We start from the raw sequence: 25,122 nt of genomic DNA, 5'->3' as shown, positions 1-25,122 counted from the left end.
AAGCCTTTAACATTCAGAACTACATGAGATGGAAGAGAAAAATTCCAAAATACAACCGACTGAAACTACATTTTAAGGAATAATCTGCATTTTTGATCCATTCATTAGTGATGTTAAATCTTGCTTAGATAATGGAGGTGGCAAGGCAATTTTGTCTAACTCACTTAATCTGCTCTTAGAGGGCGGTCTTTCTCTGAAATTCCATACAAAACACCATAATAAACTCATCCTCATTGAGGTCAAAGCATTAAATGTTTTCAAGGAGTTAGACATCATTCTTAGGGTTAAAGGAATAAAGGACATGGCGAGAAAGCGGGGACAGGATACTGAGCCAGATGATTAACCATGATTATATTGAATGGTGGAATAGGTTTGATGGGTTGAATAGCAGATTTTTGCTCCTATTTTTCTATGCTTCTATGCAATGTGTATAGTTTTGCTGTCCTTATTTAATAAAGGATATAACCCCTTTTAAAACAGGTTGGACGATTACTCGACTCATTCATGGACTGAACATTTTATGAACAAAGGTTGAATGGGTTGGGCCTATTCCCATTGGTGTTCAGAAGATTGAGAGGCAATCTTAATTAAACAGACAAAATCTCGATGAGGCTTGATAGGATGAATATGGAATAGGTGTTTTGCTAAAACCAAGTAGACCACAGTTGGAATACTTTGAACAATTTTCTGCTCCTTATCCAAGGAAAGACATACTGGAATTAGAAATAGTCCAGAGAAGGTCTACTAAGCTGATACAAAATAGTGCTTCCATACCCGATAGGAGGTTGAATAGGTTGGGCCTGTACTCATTAGAATATAGAAAAATGAAAGGTGACCTTATTGAAACATGACTTGACAGAGTAGATGGGGAAAGGTTGCTTCATCTTGTGGAAGAATCTAGAACCAGAGTCCTTAGTATCAGAATAAGACATGTTGCACATGAGAGATGAGGAGGAATTTGTTCTCTCAGAGGGTACTGAATCGAGAAATTCTTTACTGTACATGGGTTTTGAGGCTGGGTCATTAAGTATATTCAAGGTTGAGATAGATTTTTGATAGACAAAAGAGTCCAAGCTTACAGAAGTTCGAAAGGAAAATGGTGTTGAGACTACAATAAGATCAGTCACGAGCAGACAGAGGCTTGAGAGACTGAATGACTTACACTAAATTCTATGTTCCTATGAGAGGTTTCAGTTACAAGGATATATTGAATAAGCTGGAACTGTTCACCTTCGAGAAGGTTGAAAGGAGATTTAATCAAGGTGTTCAAAAATTTGAGGAGTCTGGGAAGAGTAGATTGAAAGAAACTTCCCATTCGTGGAACTGTCTAGAAAGACGAATCACTAATTTATGGTGACTGGCAAAAGAATCAACAGAATGTTGAGCAATAGCCTTTTTTTACTCAAGGAGGTATTTGGATTTAGAACATACTGCCCAATAGCATGATGACGATTTTCAAAAGACATCTGATAAGTGCCTAAAAGAACACAAAATGCAGGGCAAGAGGTAAAGTGAGGGTGAGTTGAACCACCTGAACTGCAGAGAGCAAGCATGAACATAAACAACCAAATAACCTCCTTCTATGCAAAGATCATTCAATATTTTAATAAGGAACCGAAACTAGTGGGTGATAATTCGCAGATATTTCCTTTTCTCTATTCGTGGGATGCAGGAGTTTGGCATTCTTAGCCAATCCCTAGTTGGCCTTGAGAAGATGGTGCTGAGCAAATCTCTTTAGCTCAGCACATTGCATCCATCAATTGGTTGCAATTGTTCCTGATGTCCTTCTAGTTTGCAGCAGCAATATGGATTTTGCTTTAATATTCAGAGCTACTTTTGGCTTAGTCTACACATCGAGTTTGCACACTCATTTTAAATCCTTGCTATTGACCCGACTGAATGATCTAAATTGACATTAAAATGAAGGTCAAGGCCCTCCTTGGGTTAGATCCAAAGAGTTATAGCTTTGTGTATACAGCTTAAATGCACATCAGGTAACTCGATCTGTACTGAATTGGACGCAATCTCAATGTGCTGCTTTGGTTCAGACAGTGACAAAGTTTACATTTTGCCCTATTAAAAAGAAAATCAAACTTACTTGACATTGTGAAGATGAGGAAAAGATGTTTTACAGTACAGGTTTGCTCTATTTCCCAAATTTCACGTACCTTGTTCACACAGCAAATATTGGTTAATTGTTATGTTACCTACCTTTACTGCCAAGGAAGATGGGGTAAGTTTCTCGTTATTACGCTCTGTCAAGCATTCCTCTGCCATTAAAGTAGTAAGATGTTGTAAACACTCTAGGTGTCCTTGAGAAGCTGCAATGTGCAGCAGATTATTTCCTTTTTCATCATGGATCTTCTCCAGATTGTCAACAGTTAAATGTGGCTAAGTGTTATGTGGGAAACAGAAAGGATGACCAGATGAGAATCTGCTTATAACTTTATACATTTTTCTACTTGTAACTTTCCAGTTAAGCCACATATTTTTGTGCAAAACGTCATTCATTTGCAGTTGAGGAATTCATTCAAGCACATGAGACTTCACCAGGAATTAGTCAGCAGTGTTTTTGTATTCAATAGGATAAAATTAAATGCTAAATCATTTCAAACATATATCAAGGCATAAACAGAAGATGACAGAATTTACTACAAAAAAGCAATAATCTAAATGGGTATAGTCATAACATATTACAGTAATTCACATAAAGTAATTCAGCATATCAAGTTCTTGCTGTCTGTCTGTCGAGGTTTTCAGTCAGTCCCCTTCTCTTATTTTATGCCTGCACCCATTCAATTCCCTTTTGAAGTCCCTGCTTTGACCATCCTCACAGGAAATGAATTCCAAGCCATTACCACTTTTTACGAAAACCTTAAAATCTGAGTTCCGTGGTCCTTGTGCCATTAGCTAAAAGGAACAGCTTTTTCTTGTCTACTTTATCTGAACTGATCATACTTATCCACACTTTTATCAAATCTTCCCATAGTCTTCTTTCCTCCAAGAACAACACTAGCTTCTTCAATCTAACCTTGTAGCTGAACTCCCTCATCTCTAGATCATTCTGGTAATTCTCTGCATTCTCTTAAGTCATCTGAAATTCTTCTCAAAACGTAGTGACTAGAATTAAATAATACATGAGTTGTGGCCCAACTAAGATGTTATAAAGGTTCAGTGTAACCTTTCTACAAACTCTCTGTATGTTCCACAAAGTTGAAAATCTACCCAGATTTACATTTCCCCCAGTCCCTCAGTTTCTGCATACTATTTAGAACTGTGCCATTTCATCTGTACCGCCTCTCCCTATCCCTTCTCGAAAAATGCATCAACATCACACTTGTCTGTATTCTGCTAGTCCATCTCCTGCTCCAACCTGATAACAACCCTGCTTTTTATCCATTGTCAAGTTTTGCATAAGTGGCAAATTATATTTTATTTTTCATTACACAGTTTCATAAAAAATCATAATTCCAGCACTGACTAATGAGGAAATCATTGTATTACCCTACAATCGGAAAGATAACTGTTTACCTTGGGTTGGTGTTGTCAATTCTTAAACCTTGTAGCACTCACTGAGATATGGTTAGAAGAAAGGTGACAGGGCATCCCAAGCCACCGGGTGTGTATGTGTGTGCGTATGTGTGTAAGGAGGATGTCCAAGAGGGGTCTTCAAATGAGGCCATCAGGCTAAAGCATAGAAATTAAAAAAAGGGTGATTACTGCGATTATAGTCCAGGCCTTCCAACAGTCAGAGGGAAAGAGAGCAGCAGATATGCAGTTAAATCTCAGAAAGGTGTGTAAGAAACAACGTTATATTTGTTGGGGATTTCAATCTTTCTAATATTAACAGGATCATCTTCAAGTGAAAGGATCAGATATGGTGGAATTTTTAAAGTGCATCCAGGAGAGCTTTTTGAGCTTGTAGGTAGATAATCCTACCAGAGGTGGGGCAGTGCTAGAGCTATCCCAGCGAATGAAGCTAGTAAAGTGGGTTGAAATTTCAATGGGTGAGCACTTTGAGGATAGTGACCTCAACTCTAAGTTTTAAAGTCATTATGGAAAGGGATAAGGATAGTATAGAAATTAAGTGTCTAAATTGGATAGGCCAATTTCAATATCACTGTAAAGGATCTTGCAAAAATACTGGGACCAGCTACTTGTAGGTAAGTCAACACCTAAAGTAGGAGTCTTTAAAGATAGTATAGTTAGAATTCAGGTTCAGTATGTACCTCTAAGAGTGAAAAGTGAGGGAACTCTGGATGTCAAGGCATATCAAGAGTTTGATAAAGAAGTAGTAGGAAGCCTACGTTCATGTACAGAGCAATAAAACCAGGGGAGATCAATCCAAAATTGGGGTTTGAATATTGGTGTAGGATGTTGCTTAAAAAAAGACATTTGGATGGTGAAGAGAGTCTGCAGAATACCTTTGACAGATAGGATCAAGAAAAACCCCAGGACATTTTATAAGTATGTTAAGAGTAAGAGGATTTCACCAGGGAATAAGTGGGACCTATTGGAGACCAAAGATACAACCTGTGTGTCGAGCCAGTTGACATGGGTAAGGTCTTAAATGAATACTTCTCAATTGTATTCAGGGTAGTACAGTTGATGTGGTTTACATGGACTTCAGCAAGTTCTTTGACAAGGTCCAACATGGAAGGCTCGTCCAAAAGGTGAGAGCCCAAGGAATCCAAGGCAAGTTAGCAAACTGAATCCAAAACTGGCTTGCAGATAGGAGACAAACAGTGATAGTGGAGGGATATGTTTGTGATTGGAAGCCTGTGACCAACGGTGTACCACAGGCATCGGTCCAGAGATTTTGCTTGTCATTTACATTAACGACTTGAATGTGAATGTAAAAGTATAATTAGTAAGCTTGTACATGACTCAAAAATTGGTGGTGCTGTTGATCGTGAGGAGGATGGCCTCAGGCTACAATCTGGTATTGATCAGCTGGCAAATTGGACAGTGATGACAAATGAAATTTAATCTTGCTAAATGTGAGGTTATACATTTTGGAAGGTCTAATACAGGAAGGACATACACAATGAAGAGAAGATTCCAAGGGAGTACTGAGGAACAAAGGGACCTTGGTGTACAAGTCCATAGATCTCTGAAGGTGTTAGTATAGGTAGACAGGGTGTGAAAAAGGCTTTAGGATGCTTGCCTTTATTAACTAAGGCGTAGAATATAGGAGCAAGGAAGTCTTACTACAACTTTATAAAGCATTTGTTAGGCTACAGGTGAAATATTGTGTGCTATTCCGGTTGCCAGAAGGACATAATCGGACTGGGAAAGATGCGGAGGAGATTCACCAGGATGTTGCCTGGGATGAAACAGGTTAAGAAGAGAGACGAGATAGACTGGGTTTGTTTCACTTCAAGGCTGTGAGGGTGGGTGAGATCTGATTGAGATATACAAAATTATGCCACACAGAGTAGATTGTGAGAATCTTTCATATGGTAGACATGTCTAAATATCAGAGAGAATAAGTTTAAGATAAGGAGCAAATGGTTGAGAGGAGATTGGAGAAAAACAATTTCTACCCAGATGGTGGTAGAACTATGGAACGTGTTGTCTGAGTGGGTGGTGGGGGCAGATACTCTCACAATATTCAAGAAACATCTGAATGAACACATAAAATGACAGGGCACAGTAGGCTATGGACCAAGTGCAAGGCGATAGAATTAGTGTGTTTCTTGTTAGTTGGTTGGCATTGACATAGTTGACCAAATGTTTCTATGCTGTATGACTCCCTGACTTCACAAAATCCTTCTTTAAAAAAGATTCACACAGAGCACATCCATTCCATTCCTTTAAGTAACCTTCTGTAACTTAAAAAATGTAATTATGTTAATCATCAATGCTATTTCATAAATCTCTGCTGGCTCTCTTCAATGAAAACAGTCTATGTTTTTCGTCTGCCTATGCCTGAGGTAAACTGATCAGCATGTGATTACCAGAAATCTCCTGCAACCTTTGTCGTCACATTTGTTATTCATCTTAGAGTCATGGAGATGTACAGCATGGAAACAGATCCTTTGGCCCAACTCATCCATGCCGACCAGATATCCTATCCTAATCTAGTCCCATTTGCCAGCACTTGGTCCACATCCTGCTAAACCCTTCCTACTCATATACCCATCCACATGCCTTTTAAATGCTGTAATTGCACCAGCCTCCACCACTTCCTCTGGCAGCTCACTCCATACATGCACTACCCTCTGTGTGAAAAAGTGCCCCTTAGATCCCTTTTATATCTTTCCCCTCTCACCCTAAACCTATGCCCCCTAGTTCTGAACTCCCCAACCCCAGGGAAAAGACCTTGAATATTTATCCTATCCATGCCTCTCGTGATTTTAGAAACCTCTAATTGGTCACCCTAGCCTGTTCAGCCTCAAATTCTCCAACATCCTTGTAAATCTTTTCTAAACCCTTTCAAGTTTCACAACATCCTTCTGATAGGAAGGAGATCAGAATTGCATGCCATATTCCAAAAGTGGCCTAATCAATGTCCTGTACGGTTGCAACCTGACCTCCAACTCCCATACTTCTCTGGTACTTCCCCTGTACATACAGAACATTGAAAGATTATGACAAACCCTTTAATTCATGTCCCTCTAATATGCTAGGCTTTTCGAATGATAATAGAAACATAGAAAATAGGTGCAGGATTAGGTCTATTGGCCTTTAAAGCCTGCAGCATCATTTAATATGATCATAGCTGATCATGCAATTTCAGTAATCCAGTTTCTCTCTATATCCCTTGATCCCTTTAGCTGTAGGGGGCAGGTCCAGCTCCCTCTTGAAAAGATCTGATGAACTTGCCCCAAAGCTGCCTGTGGTAGAGAATTTCACAGTTTGACAACTCTCTCAGTGAAGAAATTCTTCCTCATCTCAGTCTTGAACGGCTTATCCCTTATTCTTAGTCTGGTAGACTGCGACCAGGAGAAAGTCAGGACTACAGGTGCTGGGGATCAGAGTCGATAAGTGTGGTGCTGGAAAAGCACAGTATGTCAGACAGCATCTGAACAGCAGTAGAACCGATGTTTCTCGCATAAGTCTTCATGTGTGGGGAGAAGGGGGCTGAGAGATAAATAGCAGGGTAGGGACGAAGCTGGGGGGAAGCAAGCTAGGCAGGTGAAAGGAAGATGCAGGTGAGGGAGGGGGGCGATGATGATAGGTCGGAGTGGAGGATGGAGCAGGTAGGTGGGAAGGAAGATGGACAGGCAGGACAGTTCAAGAGGGTGGTGCCAAGTTGGAGTGTTAGATCTGTGAAGAGGTGAGGGGATGGGAGATGAGGAAACTGGTGAAATCAGCGTGTGGTTGGACAGTCCCAAGGCAGAAGATGAGACATCTTTCTCCAGGTGTCGAGTGGCTAGGATTTGGTGGTGGAGGCGGCCCAGGACTTGCATATCTTTGGCCGAGTGGAAGGGGGAGTTGAAGTGGTTGGCCACAGGGCTGTGGGGTTGTCCCAGAGATGTTCTTTGAAATGTTCCACAAGCTGGCGTCCTGTCTCCCCAGTGTAGAGGAGACCACATCGAGAGCAATGGTCACAATAGATGAGGTGTTTGGATGTGCAGAAAAATCTCTGCAGATGTGAAAAGATCCTTTGGTGCCTTGGATGGAGGTAAGGGGGGGAGGTGTCGGTGCATGTTTTACACCTCTTGAGGTGGCAAGGGAAGGTGCTGGAAGTGGAGGGTGGGTTAGTGGGAGGTGTGGACCTAACAAGGGAGTTGCTAAAGGAATAGTCTCTGCAGAATGCTGATAGGGGGTGGGGACGGAAATATATCTCTGGTGGTGGGCTCAATTTGTAGGTGTTGGGAATGGCAGAGGATGATCCGCTGTATCTGGAGACTGGTGGGGTGGAAGGTGAGGACTAGGCGGTTCTATCCTTGTTGTGATTAGAGAGGTGGGGTTCAATGGCAGTGGTGCAGGAAGTGGAGGAGATGCGCTGGAAGGCATTGTTGATCACGTGAGAGGGTAAATTGTGGTCCTTGAAGGAGGAGGCCATCTGGAATGTTCTAGAGTCAAATTGCTCCTCCTGGGAGCAGATATGGCAGAAGCAGAGGAATTAGGAGTAAGGGATAGTGTTTTTACAGGAGGGGGACATGGAGGAGGTGGTGTAGTCCAGGTAGCTGTGGGAGTTGGTGGGTTTAAAGTAGATGTCCGTGTTGAGTCAGTCACCGAATGGAGATGGAGAGGTCCAGGAAGAGGAGGGAGATGTCCAAGATAGTCCAGGTGAACTTAAGGTCAGGGTGAAAGGTGTTCATGAAGTTGATGGCCTGTTCAACCTCCTTGTGGGAGCACAAGGTAATGCCGATACAGCCATCAATGTAGCAGAGGAAAAGGTGGGGAGTGGTGCCAGTCTAATTATGGAAGATGGATTCTTCCATATATCCGATGAAGAAGCAGGCATAGCTAAGGCTGATGTGGGTGCCCGTGGCTGCCCCTTTGTCTGAAGGAAGTGGGAAGATTCGCAGAAGTTGTTACAGGTGAGGACCAGTACAGCCAATCGAATAGACCGTGACTTCTAGTTCTGGACTTCTCCAACATCGGACCCTTCTTTCCACACTTGCCTGTCCTGTCCTATCAGGAATTTATGTTTCTATGAGATCCCATTCTTCTAAATTCCAGTGAGTAAAAACCTAGTCGATCTAGTCTTTCTTCATATGTCAATCCTACCATCCTGGGAATCAGCCTGGTGAATCTTCGCTGAACTCACTCAATAGCAAAGAATGTCCTTCCTCAGACTAGGAGACCAAAACTGCATATAATACTCAAGGTGTGGCCTCACCAAGCCTGTATAACTACAACATGAAGGCCAATATGCCATTAGCTTTTCTCACCACCTTCTATACCTGCATGACAACCTTCAGCAACTGTTTCACTATGTCATCCAGGTCTCTTTGAGTCTCTTTTATTCCTAAACTGCCACCATTGAGATAATAATCTGCCTTCCTATTTTTGCCACCGAAGTGGACAGCCTCGTATACGTCTACATTATATTGCATTTGCCAAGTATTTGCTGCTGGGGCAGCATGGTGGCTCAGTGCCTCAGTGCTGCCTCACAACGCCAGGGTCCTAGGTTCAATTCCAGCCTCAGGTATCTGTCTGTGAGGAGTTTGCACATTCTCCCTGTGTCTGCATGGGTTTCCTTTCACAGTTCAAAGATGTGCAGGTTAGATGAATTAACCATTCTAAATTGTCCATAGTGTTCAGGGATGTGTAGGTTAGGTACATTAGTCTTCAGAGGGTCAGTGTGGACTTGCTGGCCTGAAAGGCCTGTTTCCACACTGTAGGAATTCTAATTGTATTTGCCAGCCTGGGTCCAAGTCACTCTGCAGCCTTTTAGCATCCTCCTCACAGCACACACTACCATGCAGCTTAGTGTCATCTGCAAATTTTGGAGATACTGCATTCAATTCCTTCGTCCAAATTGGTAATATATATTGTGAACAGCTGGGGTCCCAGCACTGAACCCTGCGGTATCTCCCTCATCACTACCTGCATCTCTGAAAAGGACTCATTTATTCCAACTTTTTGTTTCCTGTTTGTCAACCAGTTCTCTATCCACATCAATACCTTACCTCTGATGCTACAAGCTTTAAGTTTGCTTACTCATCTCTTGTGTGGAACCTTGTCAAAAGCCTTTTGTAAGTCCAGATACGCAACATCCACTGATTCACCCTTGTCCACTCTACTGGTCACATCCTCAAAAAATTTCCAGAAGACAAGTCAAGCACGATTTCCCTTTAGTGAATCCATGCTGACTTGGATTGGTCTTTTTAAAATTCATTCACAGTCATTCCATGGAAGTGTCTCTGGCTAGGCCAGAATTGATTGCCCATCCCTAATTGCCCAGAGGGCAGTTAAGAGTCAACCACATTGCTGTGGGTCTGGAGTCACACATAGGTCAGATCAGGAAAAGATGGCAGATTCCTTCCCTAAAGGACATTAGTAAACCATATGCATTTCTCCAACAATTGACAATGGATTCATGGTCATCATTAGACTCTTATTCCCACATTTTTATTGAATTTAACTTCTACCATCTGCTATGGCAGGATTCCAACCCAAGTCCCCAGGACATTACCTGGGTCTCTGAATTAACAGTCCAGAGATACCACAAGACCATCACCTCCCTGTGACCACATTCCAAATACTCAGTTATTACATCCTTAATAATTGACTCCAACATTTTCCCCACCACTGATGCCAGGCTAACCAGACTACAATTCGCTATGTTTTTTCTCTCCTTTTTAAAAAAGTGGTGTTATATTAGCTACTCTCCAGTCCATTGGAATTCTTCCAGAGTCTATAGAATGCTGGAAAATGATCACCAAGTGTGTTCACTATTTCTAGGGCCAATTTGTTAAGTACTCTGGGATGTAGAGCATCAGGCCCTCCGGACTCCTCGGATTTTAATCCCATCAATTTCCCCAATACCGCTTCCTGAAGAGTAAGGCTTTCCTTCAGTTTCAAAACGGGGAGAAAGTGAGGTCTGCAGATGCTGGAGGTCAGAGCTGAAAATGTGTTGCTGGAAAAGCACAGCAGGTCAGGCAGCAACCAAGGAACAGGAAATTCGACGTTTCGGGCATAAGCCCTTCTTCAGGAATGAGGAAAGTGTGTCCAACAGGCTAAGATAAAAGGTAGGGAGGAGGGACTTGGGGGAGGGGCGATGGAGATGTGATAGGTGGAAGGAGGTCAAGGTGAGGGTGATAGGCCGGAGTGGGGTGGGGGCGGAGAGGTCAGGAAGAAGATAGCAGGTTAGGAAGGCGGTGCTGAGTTCGAAGGATTCGACTGAGACAAGGTGGGGGGAGGGGAAATGAGGAAACTGGAGAAATCTGAGTTCATCCCTTGTGGTTGGAGGGTTCCCAGGTGGAAGATGAGGCGCTCTTCCTCCAACTGTCGTGTTGTTATGGTCTGGCGATGGTCCTTCAATTCCTCCTTCACGCTGGACCCCTTGTCCTCTGGCATTTCTGAAAGTTATTTCTGTTTTCCTTCGTAAAGATAGGTCCGAAGTCTTTGTTCAGCTGATCTTCCATCTCTCTGTTGTCCATTATGAATTCACCTGATTTTAACTGTAAGGGTCTTACATTTGTCTTCACTAGTCTTTTTCTCTTCACATATCTATAGAAGCTTTTGCAGTCAGTTTTTGTGTTTTCCGCAAGCTTACTCTTGTATTCTATTTTCCTTTTCCAAGCTAAACCCTTAATTCTCCTCTGTTGCATTTTAAATTTATCCCAGGCCTCAGGTTTGCTGCTTTGTCTGATTAAGGTCTAGGCCTCCTCTTTAACTTATAACATTATTCCTGATTTGCCTTGTTAGCCATAATTGAGCCACCTTCCTTGTTTTACTCTTCCACCAGATAGGGATGTAAAATTGTTGCACTTCATCCACTTGTTCTTGAAATGTCTGCCATCGTCAACCCCTTAAGTAACCTTGGCCAGCTTATCCAACGCATGACTCATACAATCAAAGTTAGCTTTCTTTAAGTTCAGGATCCTAGTCTCAGATTTAACTGTGTCATTCTCCATCTTAGTAAAGAATTCTATCACATTATGGTCACTCCTCTCCAAAGGATCCTGTACCACAAGATTGCTAATTAATTATCTCTCATTACACAATGCCCAGTCTGGGATGGTCTGCTATCCAGATAGTTCCTCAACATCTTCGTCGAGGAAACATTCCTCATATATTCCAGGAAATCTTCCTCCATCACATTGCTACCAGTTTGGTGAGTCCAATCAATAGACAGATTGAATTCACCCATAATAACTGCTGTACCCTTATTGTCCATATCTCTATTTTCCTGTTTGATGCCATCCCCAACCTCACAACTACTGTTTGGTGGTCTGTACACAACTCCCACTCACGTTTTTTTTCTTTTGGTGTTCCATAACTCCACCCATACAGATTCCACACTGAACAGACTGATGTCCTTCCTTGCTATTGTGTTAGTTTCCTCCTTAACCAGCAACATCATATCCACTAATAACTGTCCGCACAGTTAATTCATCCACCTTATTACAAATGCTCCTTACATTGTGACATGGAACCTTCAGGCTCATTTTTGTGACTTTTAGGATTATGATATAATGTGGCCCTTTTTGATTTTTGTCTTTGCCTTCCACTTTCACTTTTCCTATTACTGCCTTTTGTTTCTGTCCCCACATTACTTCCCTCCGATTTCTTGTATTGGTTCCCATCACCCCTGTCATATTAGTTTAAACCCTCCACAAGAGCACAAGCAAACACTCCCCCCAGGACTTTGGTTCCAGTTTTGCCCAGATGCTGACCATTTGCTTTGTACTGGTCATACTTCCACCAGAACCAGTTCCGATGTCCCAGGAATTTGAATCCCTGCCTCTTGCACCATCCCTTAAGTTATATATTCATCTTAGCTATCTTGCCATTCCTACTCTTTGACTAGCACATGGCACAGGTAGCAATCCTAGGATTACTACCTTTGAGGTCCTACTTTTTACTTTAACTCCCAACTCCCTAATTTTAGCTTGTAGGGCCTCATCCTATTTCAAGTTTATACTTTTGGTGCCTATACGCACCACGACAGCTGGCTGTTGAGCCTTCCCCTCCAAAATGGCCTGCAGCAGCTCTGAAATATCCTTGACACTTGTACCATCCTGGACTCTTGTTTGCCACAGAAACACATGTATTCCTCTTACAACGGAATCTCCTATCACTATAGCTCTGCCACTCTTTCTCCTGCCCACCTGTGCAGCAGTGCTAGCCACAGTGCATGAACCTGGCTGCTGCCGCCTTCACTTTGTGAGCCTTTCCCCCAACAGCGTACATCTGGTTTGGAGGGACTGCCTTCCTACTTTTCCTCTGTCTGGTTGTCACCCATTCCCTATCTTCCTCAGTGATTTTTATCTACTGTGAGACCAACTAACTGAATCTGCTATCCACTATTCCCTCAGCCTTGTGGATGCTCTAAAGTGAATCCAGCTGCTGCTCCAGAGCTGTCAGGCGATCAGACAGGAGCTACAGCTGGACACACTTCCTGCACATGAAGGAGTCAGGGACAATGGAAAGGTCACTGAGTTCCCACAATTTTAAACTATTTGCTCTGTTGTCTTGAATCTATTGTGCTACGATCTGTACAGCCTTGTGAGGCTTTCAAATTGTAGAGAGCATTTTTCTTTGTTATATCTTTGTCTGACATTAGTCAGTGCCTTATCAACATCTTGCTATAATCATTCTATATGTATGCTTCAGACAGAATTCATACTTCACAAAATGTCACTAAACTGGAAGTGAAATATCAAAAAATGAAACTGGTTGGCAAAAGATCACAATACTTAAATTGCAACTCTAGGTTGACATGGCATAAAGAGTTCAGCTGGCATGCCATTTCTGTTCAATTTGTAGCATAATTTAACTCTTGAGTACATGCAGAGAATTTATTTCAATTAAACTTTGCTACATTAATCAAAAGGGGCCTTTTATTGAATTGTTTTTAAACACATCATTGCAGTTCTTTGTCAAGTTAAGTGACCTAAATAGGCATGTTTAGGAAGTGTTGAATGGTTTCAGACAAGTAAGAAAAATACCTTTCGAAGATAATTCCCTGAGGTTTGATAAAATTAGGCATTGTGGAGACAGGAGAAACAAAACTGAGCATTGAATGTGTTTCAAAACTGGAATGATGTCAAAATGACAAAGGGCACACTACCTGAATGCATGGTATTCACAACAAGATAGGTGATCTAAAGGCACAAATAGGGATGCATTAGTATGATCTAATTGCCAGAAACTTGGCTGCATGATGACTAGATTTGAGAACTGAATATTCAAGGATATTTGATATTTAAGAAGGACAAACAAGAGGAAAAGGATCTTACTGAATAGTGGAGCAAGCTTGAAGGTATATTTCTGTTCTGATTTTGTATGCTGCATATATTAAGCTGTCACTCTGGGACCAAGATAAATCATGAAAAAATATAAAAGGTGCTTCCTGACTCAGCCAGAAGTCTTTGTTTTAAATGGAGTTTCCATGTAAACTCAAGTAATTCTTTCAATCTCTAGTTAATTTTAGTTTAGGAGTGAATCGAAAATCCCATTCTTTGACACAAAGGGATAAATACAATTCAAAGGTGATTTACTGGTGCTGGCATGTGAGAAAACTTAATTTATCTGATCGTAGATTTGAACAGCATGCCATTTGTTTTTTCTTATCAGGTGACTGAACAAAAATTTTTGAATCATAGTAGTAGCACTTTCTGACAATAAGGAAGTAAATGCTAGTACAATACACATTTAGAAAAATATGCAGGAAATGTCATGGAGCAACTGGCATTTTGTTAAGGTCACTGGGTAAGAAATCTGGTGAGCCTGACTAATGTTCTGGGCACTTGGGCTTGTGTCTGTGAATAGGAATTCAGTAAAAACCCAGATTTTTAAAAAGCAGCAGGATAAAGCATAGCCACGATGTAAACATTGTTGATGGTCATAAAACAGATCTGGTTCACTGATGTCCTTAGGAAGGAAACCTGTCGTCCTCACCTGGTCTGGTCTACATAGAGTCATAGAGTTGTACAGCATGGAAACAGACCCTTCGGTCCAACCTATCGATGCCGACCAGATATCCCAACCCAATCTAGTCCCACCTGCCCCTTCCTACTCATACATCCATCCAAATGCCTCTTAAATGTTGCAATTGTACCAGCCTCCACCACTTCCTCTGGCAGCTCATTCCGTACACATATCACCCTCGGCATGAAAATGTTGCCCCATAGGTCTCATTTATATCTTTCCCCTCTCACCCTAAACCTATGCCCTCTAGTTCTAGACTCCCCAACCCCAGGAAAAAGACTTTGCCTATTTACCCTATCCATGCCCCTCATAATTTTGTAAACCTCTATAAGGTCACCCCTCATCCTCCGACGCTCCAGGGAAAACAGTCCCAGCCTGTTCAGCCTCTCCCTATAACTCAAATCCTCCAACCCTGGCAACATCCTTGGAAATCTTTTCACAACATCTTTCCGACAAGAAGAAGACCAGAATTGCACGCAATATTCCAACAGTGGCCTAACCAATGTCCTGTACAGCCACAACATGACCTCCCAACTCCTGTACTCAATACTCTGACCAATAAAGGAAAGCACACCAAACGCCTGCTTCCCTATCCTATCTACCTGCGATTCCACTTTCAAGGAGCTATGAACCTACACTCCAAGGTCTCTTTGTTCATTAACACTCCCTAGGACCTTACCATTAAGTGTATAAGTCCTGCTAAGATTTGCTTTCCCAAAATGCAGCACCTCGCATTTATTTGAATTAAACTCCATCTGCCACTTCTCAGCCCATTGGCCCATCTGGTCAAGATCCTGTTGTAATCTGAGGTAATCTTCTTCGCTGTCCACTACCCCTCCAATTTTGGTGTCATCTGCAAACTTACTAACTGTGCCTCTTATGCTCGCTTCCAAATCATTTATATAAATGACACAAAGTAGAGGACCCAGCAGCTATCCTTGTGGCACTCCATTGGTCACTCCAGACCCACAGCAATGTGGTTGACTTTTAAATATCTTCTGATAGCAAGCCACTTAGTTCAAGGGCTATTTGGATAGGCAATAAATGCTGACCCACCCAGTGACTCCCATATTGCATGAACAAATAATAAAAGAAAAGTAGAGCCCAGTTTACAAACTATTATTGAACTAAGCTGGATCGTGATAATATAGTGAAATTTTATGGAGGTTTCATCAGGTTGTTGTTGTATTATTTCCCCAAAACAACTGAACTGCTTTTTGCACATATTTTAGAAAGAAAGTCTAACATGAACACGATATTCGCAATGTTCTGACATTGAATAGAACATAAGTATTAGCACACAAGATACTTTTACCTTTTTTCTGTCAGAACAAAAGCGAACTTTGAAGTACGAGCACACTGGATTTATGCTACAAAGACAGCCCGCAGTTTGTGATAAGTTCCTGTATATTTGCATCAAGATAGATACACAATTGAAACAAAATCAAAATGCCCAGGAAATTGTAGAAATTTGAGTCTATGTGAGTTACTCGTACAGGCACAATATATCCAAATCTCAATTCTTAATTGGTCTCCAATTTTGAATATGCCACCTTTTATAATAATGGCCTCACCATAGTTGTATAACCTTATGTATACTTCCTTTAAGACCTTCTTTAATAGCCTTATTTTCCATTCGCACACTATATTAAAACTGAAGTTTATCTGATTAAAAGCTTGCCTATGTGTGTGAATGATGGAGAAAGGAGTTGAAAACTAAACTCGAATGTCTATGCTATGATGCAAGTTCAGTGTTTTCATTTGATTCTGTACTGCTTCTAGCAAAGTTTTGAGGAAATTTGAACAAAACTTAATATTGATAGATATGGTGCATTTACAGATCTGGTTTACAAGTTGTGCTCAAGGAGGCAATCCCAGACTATGTTGAGCAATATATTTTATTTGTAGACTTGGGAGGAGGACTTTCTTCTTTACCTTCATTAGGTACAATTTACTTATGGCCAACTTATCACTCCATATTTCTTGAACTCATTCACTGGCACACCAAAAGTATTCATACAAAGTCCAAGAAATTGCATTTTAATTGTTACTGAAACTTTAAACATACAGACCCCAAAGAGCTAAATAATACTGTTAAGAACATACTTTGAAATGATGATGACAGAACCCTGCAATTAACAGGGAGCCTCAGAATTTATTGTAAAAGTTATTCAAAATAAGGCAGAACACCTAATCCAAGTTATTACCCAACTTCAGCTTTATACTGTGTTGTCATTCAAAAGCAGTTTCTTTGGAAACAGATTAGCAAACTGCTTACTTGCAAAGCTGGAACTGGCCAGAACCTTGGGTAAAGGTTAAGTAGCTATGGCACTGTTGTACAAACTTGTAACGTCACAAATTCTCGTGAATACCAAAGTATGAAAGAGGCCCCAGTGTTTTCATCATGAATTCAGTCAGATTCACAGCTTATTTGGAAATAACTGTAGGGAAGTGATCCTCAATAACACAATTGAAGCTGTTACACATTTTAATAACTTGTGGTACCTCCTGAAAATAATTGTGCTCTTAAAAAATTGACCCTTTTGGGGCGAGCAATGTTCATTTAAAACATCAGCAATACAACACAAACATCAATTTACTGTACTTTTATAGCAATTAGAAAGCTTTATTGACCACGAAAAAATGTGCTGCTTTCTCAGCTGGAGTAATAAATCAGATAATGATGCAACATTTATGCATAAAATTCTGAAGTAGGTTTAGCTTTCAAAAAAATTTAAGATTATTGCTAAAAAGCCATCTTCAATGTTGTTCTAGAGCAATGTTGAAAATTCCTGGGACTCTCAGCATACAGGCAATTCCATAATTGGCACGGAGTTAAAAAAAATCAGAACAAAAAATAAAAACTTGACTTTAGCATCCAACCAGTTTACTTTTTTTGTTACTATGTATTTTTAAAATATTTACAAACAATTGTAATAGTTCACTTACCAGCAATGAAATCTGTCCTTCTCTGACTATGTTTAAAATACTTTTGACATTTTTTGCTTCCTCACTTGTCTCTCCAGGTCTTCCCATGCTAATCCCATTTTTATTAGCATTTCCTTCTTCTAGTTTGCTGTCAGCTGGGGTTTGCAGAGACAATGTCTTTGGTCGAGAGTTTTGCAGTGTACCACTCATCTTGTGTCCATGTGAATTAACAAACAAACCTGAAGTTCTGCTAGCCAAATCTTTTTCCTCAGCTTCAGCATTATATATTACATCACAGCCATTTGGTGATTCAGAGCCATCTAAGCTGTCGGTTGCTTGCTTGTGAGGTTTTGTGACAACTGGTTTTGCTCTCCTCAACTCCAAACTATTTACTGGTGACAGAATACAAAACTGTGTTACGTTGGTTGGTGAGTTCTCATGCTTCACTGCTGAGCAGATCCTGCTGCCATCATCTCTCATTTCCATGCCTGGCCTTTTCTCTGAGGCAACCTTTGTGTAAGGACTACATCTTTGGGAAGGAAAGTGGTTTAATTTAATGTAAGGCACATCCAATATTTCATCCATATCCAAATCATAATGTTCAAGTTCACCAAGCAAAATGCTGGTGCCAGTGTCTTTGATTTTAAATAACTGTCCATTGTTGTAACAGAAGGTATCAGGCTCACTTGGATTTTCAGTAACATCTTGCTTTTGATAGTTACCCTTGAGTTTATGCTGTTCAGTATCTCTATCATTTTCAGGGCTTTCTGGTTGGTGCTTCAGAGGTGAAACTCTTTTCACAGGTCTGAATTTACTGTACACATCTGCCGTGCCTTTGGTTTTTATTCCACTGCTAATTGACGATGTACCTCCCGAAGGCCAATTTGAACTAGAAACTTAATATTAAATTAAAATAATTAGTAAAATAAAAAGTTCAGATACTGTTCTTAGAATAAAAATATAAGCTCCTTAAACATTCTGTATAGAAGAACCACTTTCATTAACAGCACTAAAAAAAAGATAATTCAGTGTATTGTGATTCTGCCAAGATGTACCAAGATTTGAATTTAATGTTTATTTTATCCACTCATGGGATGCAGCCATCATTGGCTGGCCAGCAATTATTGCCTGCCCTTAGTTGCCTTGAGAAGTTGATGTAAACTACATTCTCAAATTGCAGTTCATGTGCTGTGGGTAGACTTACAATGTCCTTAGAGAGGCAATTCCAAATTTTGACCCAGTCACAGTGAAGGATCAGTGATACATTTCCAAGTCAGAATGGTGAGCATCTTGGAGGGGATCTTACAGGTGGTAGTGTTCCCACGTATCTGTTGCCCTTGTCCTTCTAGGTGGAAGTGGTCATGGGTTAGAAAGTGCTGTCTAAGGATCTTTGGGATGCCAACTGCGAGAACTACTGGTCTGCCAGCTTACCTTGGGTTTCAAGGGATTTGATTTTGGTGAATCGCCCACCACTGCCCTCCAAATTGCCTGACTGGAGGAAAAAAAATGGCATGCTTTGCTGTTTCGCATTTCACAAGCAAAATATTTCAAAAGATTTCCCCATATAAATGAGGGAGCAATAATCATTATTTTAAGTACTATTGGACCTTACATCTTTATCTGCTTAATGAGTAAAATATAGTATCAGAGACTCAAGAATTAATGGATTGTCTTTCTGCACTTAGCCTCAAACTTTTATTGGCAGTTTTCAACTTAAAGCCAAATTTAAATACTGTAGTCAATATATCAATAGTTACTTGTCTATTGAGGAAGGCATTTATCAGATTATGAACAATATACTGTCTAAATACATACTTGTTTATAGACTCATAAACAATGCATACTTTCTTAGGGATGGGAAAATAACTTGCAGCTTACCAAACATACAAAAATGTTATAGCTTACAAACAGCCTAGTAACTTTATACAGGGAATCCATTGTGCTTTTCTAGATCCAGTGTGCAAGAGTTAGGGCTGTGCTTTTATATTGGTTTTATTTACATGTGAAATTCTTTCCAAGTGATATGGAAAAATAGATGCCAGATGTTTCCCAGCTGTTTTCAACTGACAGGAACCATTAAAGACCTTGAGGCAGACAAATCCTGTCCAGGGTTTATGAAAACAATTCCTTGCAAAGGCAGATCCAGACCTTCAAAAGTTGGCAACATTTTGAATTTGCTATTCCTATTCCATTATTCTTTCCCTTATCATACACACATAGTTCAAAGGAAATTTTCAAAACTTTCCTCACGTGGTAAATGTATGAGGAATTATGGTCAGTGCAAAACCGACTTCCAATTTGATAAGTGTGATGCAATCAATTAGGTAGAGTCAGTGGTTAATCAGTCAGAACAAACCTAACCAGATAAAATGAATACATCTCCTTGCTTCCTTTCTGCATTGTTATTAATCTGAATTTATGAACAATAACTAAATCACTAAAGGTCTTTCTTGCTTCTAAATGAAGAACACTCAACCACTTCTATATTACATGGGAAGAAGAATTTTACAGTCTCTTATGGGTTATTTGAAATTTGGGGAGGGGGACCAACATCAAATAATGTAGATGCCTTTCACGCTTCCTATCACCTACTTGTTCCTGGTCTGATTACCACTTGCTGAGTAGAAATCAACATCTCTGGCAGCCTTGCTACTTTCTACCAATCAAGACTCTTAAGTGGTCAACTAACAGTTACATAAGCTGAAAATGTGTTGCTGGAAAAGCACAGCAGGTCAGGCAAAATCCAAGGAACAGGAAATTCGATGTTTCGGGCATAAACTCTTTATCAGGAAACTTTTTCCTGTTCCTTGGATGCTGCCTGACCTGCTGCGCTTTTCCAGCAACACATTTTCAGCTCTGATCTCCAGCATCTGCAGACCTCACTTTCTCCTCCTAACAGTTACATAAGGGTCACTTCTTTCCAGCCACAATTTTCCACTGTGAGGAAGTAGCTGGCAATGAGCAGGAAGACTGACAGGTATACCTGTTTGGGCCTTTGGCTAAAATCAAAGGGAGCTGTCTCCCAAAGCTCTGTCCATTAAGCCTGTGCAGCACATCCTCATCTCAGTCCCCACTTTACAGAGTCCTTCCATTGCACCAAGAATCCCCAATTATTTTACCTGTCATCCAGCTCCTAACTGAATGCAATCCCAGCCGTACCCATTGAATCAGGTGGCACAAGTGTGATAAGATAAACCAGCAGCTCTTCAAATCGGGACCTCAATGTAAATTGGCTGACAGTTAAGGGTGACATTTTTGACAGCCCCACCACTCATAAAATACTGCCTTAGTTGTTGAAATAATCAACTCTTAATAATGGGCATTAGCATATAAGAAAAAGATATTAGGAAAGTGACACAGTCCTCAAAGAATATAAACAAAGCAGGAGAGGACTTAAACATGGAGTTAGAAGCGCTAAAAGGAGCCATGAAATGTCCTCAGCAAACAGATTAAGGAAAATCCCAAGGCATTTTGTATGTATATAAGGAGCAAGTGGTAGCTATAGAAAGGATAGGTCCACTCAAAGACAAAGGAGGAAATTTATGCATGGAGCCAATGGAAGTGGGTGAGGTCTTAATGAATAACTTGCATTGGTACTCACAAAGAAGAAACAAATGGTGGATTGTGAGTCCAGAGAGTAGCATGTTGATATTCTAGGGCATGTCAATATAAAAAAGATGTTGGATCTTTTGAAAAGCATTAAAGTAGACAAGTCAGCTGGACCTGGTGGGATCTGTTCTAGAATACTTAGTGAGGAAGGTGAGGAAATTATTGGGGTCTTGTACAAATCTGCATATCCTCATTTGTCACAGAAAAGGTCCCAGAGGGCTGGAGAATAGTTAATGATGTTCCTTGTTTAAGATAAGCAACAAGGATAATCTGGGAAATTACAGGCCGGTTGGCCAAAAATCAAACAGCTTTAGAATAACAACACTGTTTCTGGACAGATGGCATTACATGAATTTCAGATTTTGAGGAGAAATCCAATAATTTCAAAATTTGTTCTAATTGACATACTGCACAGTAAAGCTTTTGCAGTGAGATAACCACCTTAAAACTTGCAGACAAATACTCCAACGTTAACATGAAAGTGTGTATTTGAGATCAAATTCCATTTAAGGTTAATTGATTTTTGTTCTGATTTTTAACATTTCACAAGTATTTTTACATGCAAATGAAACTAGTGAATAGCCTAGTTTTCAACAATTGTTCTACTCTAAATGAGTACATTTGTTTCCCAGCACATAAAAGTATTGCTGAAAAGAACAATGGATGAAACAAAAGTCACATTGAATAAATGTTTGTTATTGCAGAAACATCAAGTACAATAACTAAAATAATCATTAATCACATTTTATTTTAACAAGAGAAATAGCCACGCAATGTCTGATCCCCAATTTTCCCTCATATATGCTCTTAATGTCTTCCAAAATGTTACTTATTTGTCGCAAGTGGATAATGTTAATTATTGAGAAACATACAAGAACATCTACTAGCAGATGTTTCAACAACACTGAGAAAGAATCACAGTTCACATATTCTACAAATGAGTTAAAGTTATCTTCCTGGAAAACTCAACTGGAAAACTAAGTCTTCATTAATACAACACTTTGCATTTCTCTTCTCCACATTTTACCTCTGTACATAGGATGCACCACAACCTCAGGGTCAATAACAAATAAGGCTAATTGCACAGCTACAACTGTGAAGTAACTGGCTATAGGTGGCTGACTTTTCTAGTGATTTTAATTTTATCTACCAGAAAAGATGAAAATATATCTTCATAAGACAATTATTAAACCAAGAGAGTGCAGGAGAAAGTCCATGGCTTTAATGAAAATATAAAAAATAATAAGATAGTGAAAGGAGCAGAGGTAGCAGTTAGACAGAATTAAACAAACCTTCTTGTGAAGCTACAATGCCTAGTTAGGCTAATAAACAAGCATTTGCATCTGTGTTCATAAAGGAAGAGAATTCTCCCAACCTAACATGAAAGGAGAAGGGGTAAAAAATTTGGAAAAGATCAATACAAACAATAATACATCTTTATGGCAGAAAACAAGAGATAGAGAAATTACATCACAGGGAAGCAGACAGACAAACAGCTGCTCAGTATCTGCTATTTTTCTTATAAAAACTAGGTAAGTTCAAATTGACTGATGCTGGAATCCCAACTGTTTATAATCTATAATAATGACTTGTTGAATGTCCAAACGCCCAAACTTGCTAATAATACAAAGATGGGTGGGAAAGCAAATTCTGAAGAGCATATAACCGATCTACACCACTGTGCAAACATTTTAAACGAGTGAAGCACACACAGCTGATGGAGTATAATTTTTTTATTCAGTTGTGGTATGGGGTATTGCTGGCTGGGCCACTATTTGTTGCCTATCCCTAGATGCCCTTGAGAAAGCGGTGATGAGTTGCCTTCCTAAACAGCTGCTGACCATGAGCACAGATAGAAGGGAGTTCCAGGACTTTGGCCCAGTTACACCAAAGGAATGACAATATATTTTCAAGTCAGGGTAGTGAGTGGCTTGGAGGAGAACTTGTAGATGGTAGTGTTTCCATGCACCTCCTGCCTTTGTTCATTTAGTGAAAGTAGTCATATGTTTAGATGATGATGGCTTAGGAGCCTTGATGTACGTTTGCAGTTCATCACGAAGACGGTACACTGCACTACTACTGATTGTTGGTGGTGGTGGAGGAGTGAATGTTTGTGGACATGCTGTCAATCAAGTAAGCTGCTTTGTCCTGGATGATGTCAAGCTTCTTGAATGTCATTGAACCTGTACTCATACAGACAGGTGAGGGGTATTCCATCATACTCTTGACTAGAGTACAAAGTTACTCAGTACAATAGTTCTAGCCTCTGAACTGCTCTTCAAGCCACAGTATTTATTTGGGTAGTTCAGTTCAGTTTCTGATCAATGGTAATACACAGGATGTGGATGGGGGAATTCAATGATGTAATGCTGCTGAATGTCAAAGGTGGTTGTCTGGCATTGGTGTGGCACGAATATTATTTGTCAATTCTCAGCCTAAGCCTGGATATTGTCCAGGTTTTGCTGCATTTGGACATAGGCTGCTTCAGGATCTGAGAAGTTGTAAATGGTGCTAAACATCCCCACCTCTGGCCTTATGATAGAGGGAAGCGCATTGATGCACAAGTTTAAGGTTATTAGGCTCTGGACACTGTTCTGGGGAGCTGCCACAGAGATGTCCTGGAGCTGAGATGACTAAGCTCTGATAACAAAGGCCATCTTCCTATGTGCCAAGTATGAATTAAACTGATGGAATTTAAACCCCTCCCCCCCGCCGATTCCCAATGACTCCAGGTTTGCCAGGGCGCTTAATGCCACACACTGTGAAATGTGGCCTTGGCATCACCTCTGGAGTTCAGCTCTTCCATCCTTGTACAACTTTAGCAAAAAAAATGGTATTTTTATATACCATTTTCCTCGCAATAAACAATAAAATTTCATTTGCCTTTCTTATACTCGCCGTACTTGAACAATAACTTGTTGTGATTCATTTCTGGGAAGTGCAGATCCAAACCTCAACAACACACAAATCTCCAGAAATGTTGCCCAGATCCATCTGTACTGCAGAGTTCTGCAAACTCCCTCCATTTATAAACATTCTATTCTTCTTCCCAAGATAGACAGGTTAAAATTCTCCCCGGGATCAGCAAGTACCTGTTGATTGTGGTGCAGCTTAAGGGAATGAAAGGTCTTCTCCTGTTTGTATTTTTTATGGTCTTGTTGTCTTATGGTCTTAACTTTAAAGCGTCTTTGACTTGAACTGCTTCAATGATTCAACCTATGAATCAGGAGCAGGACAAGTTCATGTTGTTGGAGCAGCACTCCAGACAAGTGGGATGTAGTCCATTAAACTTCTGATTTGCACCTTGCTTTCTTTTTTATTCATTTATGGGACATGGGCTTTGCTGGCTGTCCCTAGTTACCCTTGAGAAAATGGTGGAATGCTACCTTCTTAAATTAGTCCATATTCTAAAGGTAAACTCAGAGTACCATTACAAAGAATATTCTAAATTATAGATGGTAAACAGGTTTTAGAAAATCAGGAGGTAAGTTACTCTGTGCAAGATTCCAAGCCTCGAGCCAATTTTTTTGGACACATTATCTATATGACTAGTCCAGGTTTAGTTCCTTGTCAATGATAACCACATTATTACTGGGGCATTGAAGGTCAAGTAGCGATGATTCAATTCTTTCTTGTTGGAGATGGTCACTGCCTTGTACTTGTGTGACACAAATATTCCTTGCCACTTTTCAGCTCAAGCCTGTATACTGTCTTGATCTTACCGCATTTGGACATGGACTGCTTCATTATCCGATCTTAAGATGGAAGGGCCACCACTGACAAAGAGCTGAAGATGGCTGGGCTGAGTATATGCCCCTGAGGAAGTCTTACAGAGATGTCATGAAGCCATCAGGTCTGACCTCTAACAATCACAACTGCCTTCCTTTGTGAAAGGTATGATTCCATCCAGTGGAGAGATTTCCCAATTCCCATTGATTCCAGTTTTCCTAGGACTCCTTGATGTCACACTATGTCAACTGAGGCCTTGTGGATTAGGGTAGTCACTATCACCATACCCCGGGAATT

The 25,122-nt window shown here is 40.5% G+C and overlaps 1 protein-coding gene across 6 annotated transcripts in view; it reads right to left on the bottom strand.

The window, feature by feature from the left end:
- The window catches only part of sncaip (synuclein, alpha interacting protein), a 107,781-nt gene that overhangs the window by 17,137 nt on the left and 65,522 nt on the right, over window positions 1–25,122 (bottom strand). For all 6 annotated transcript variants that reach the window (XM_060844721.1, XM_060844760.1, XM_060844752.1 and 3 more), the window contains 2 exons: window positions 17,509–18,383; window positions 2,212–2,391 (listed from right to left, as the gene is read on the bottom strand). In XM_060844721.1, coding sequence (XP_060700704.1) covers window positions 2,212–2,391; window positions 17,509–18,383 — 1,055 coding nt within the window. The remainder of the gene's footprint in view (window positions 1–2,211; window positions 2,392–17,508; window positions 18,384–25,122) is intronic.

Source organism: Hemiscyllium ocellatum, chromosome 2 (genome assembly GCF_020745735.1).
Source record: "Hemiscyllium ocellatum isolate sHemOce1 chromosome 2, sHemOce1.pat.X.cur, whole genome shotgun sequence".
In the NCBI taxonomy this organism is placed as follows: Eukaryota; Metazoa; Chordata; class Chondrichthyes; order Orectolobiformes; family Hemiscylliidae; genus Hemiscyllium; species Hemiscyllium ocellatum.
Note: the sequence above shows the minus strand (reverse complement) of the source record. Positions and strands in the feature narration are given on the sequence as shown.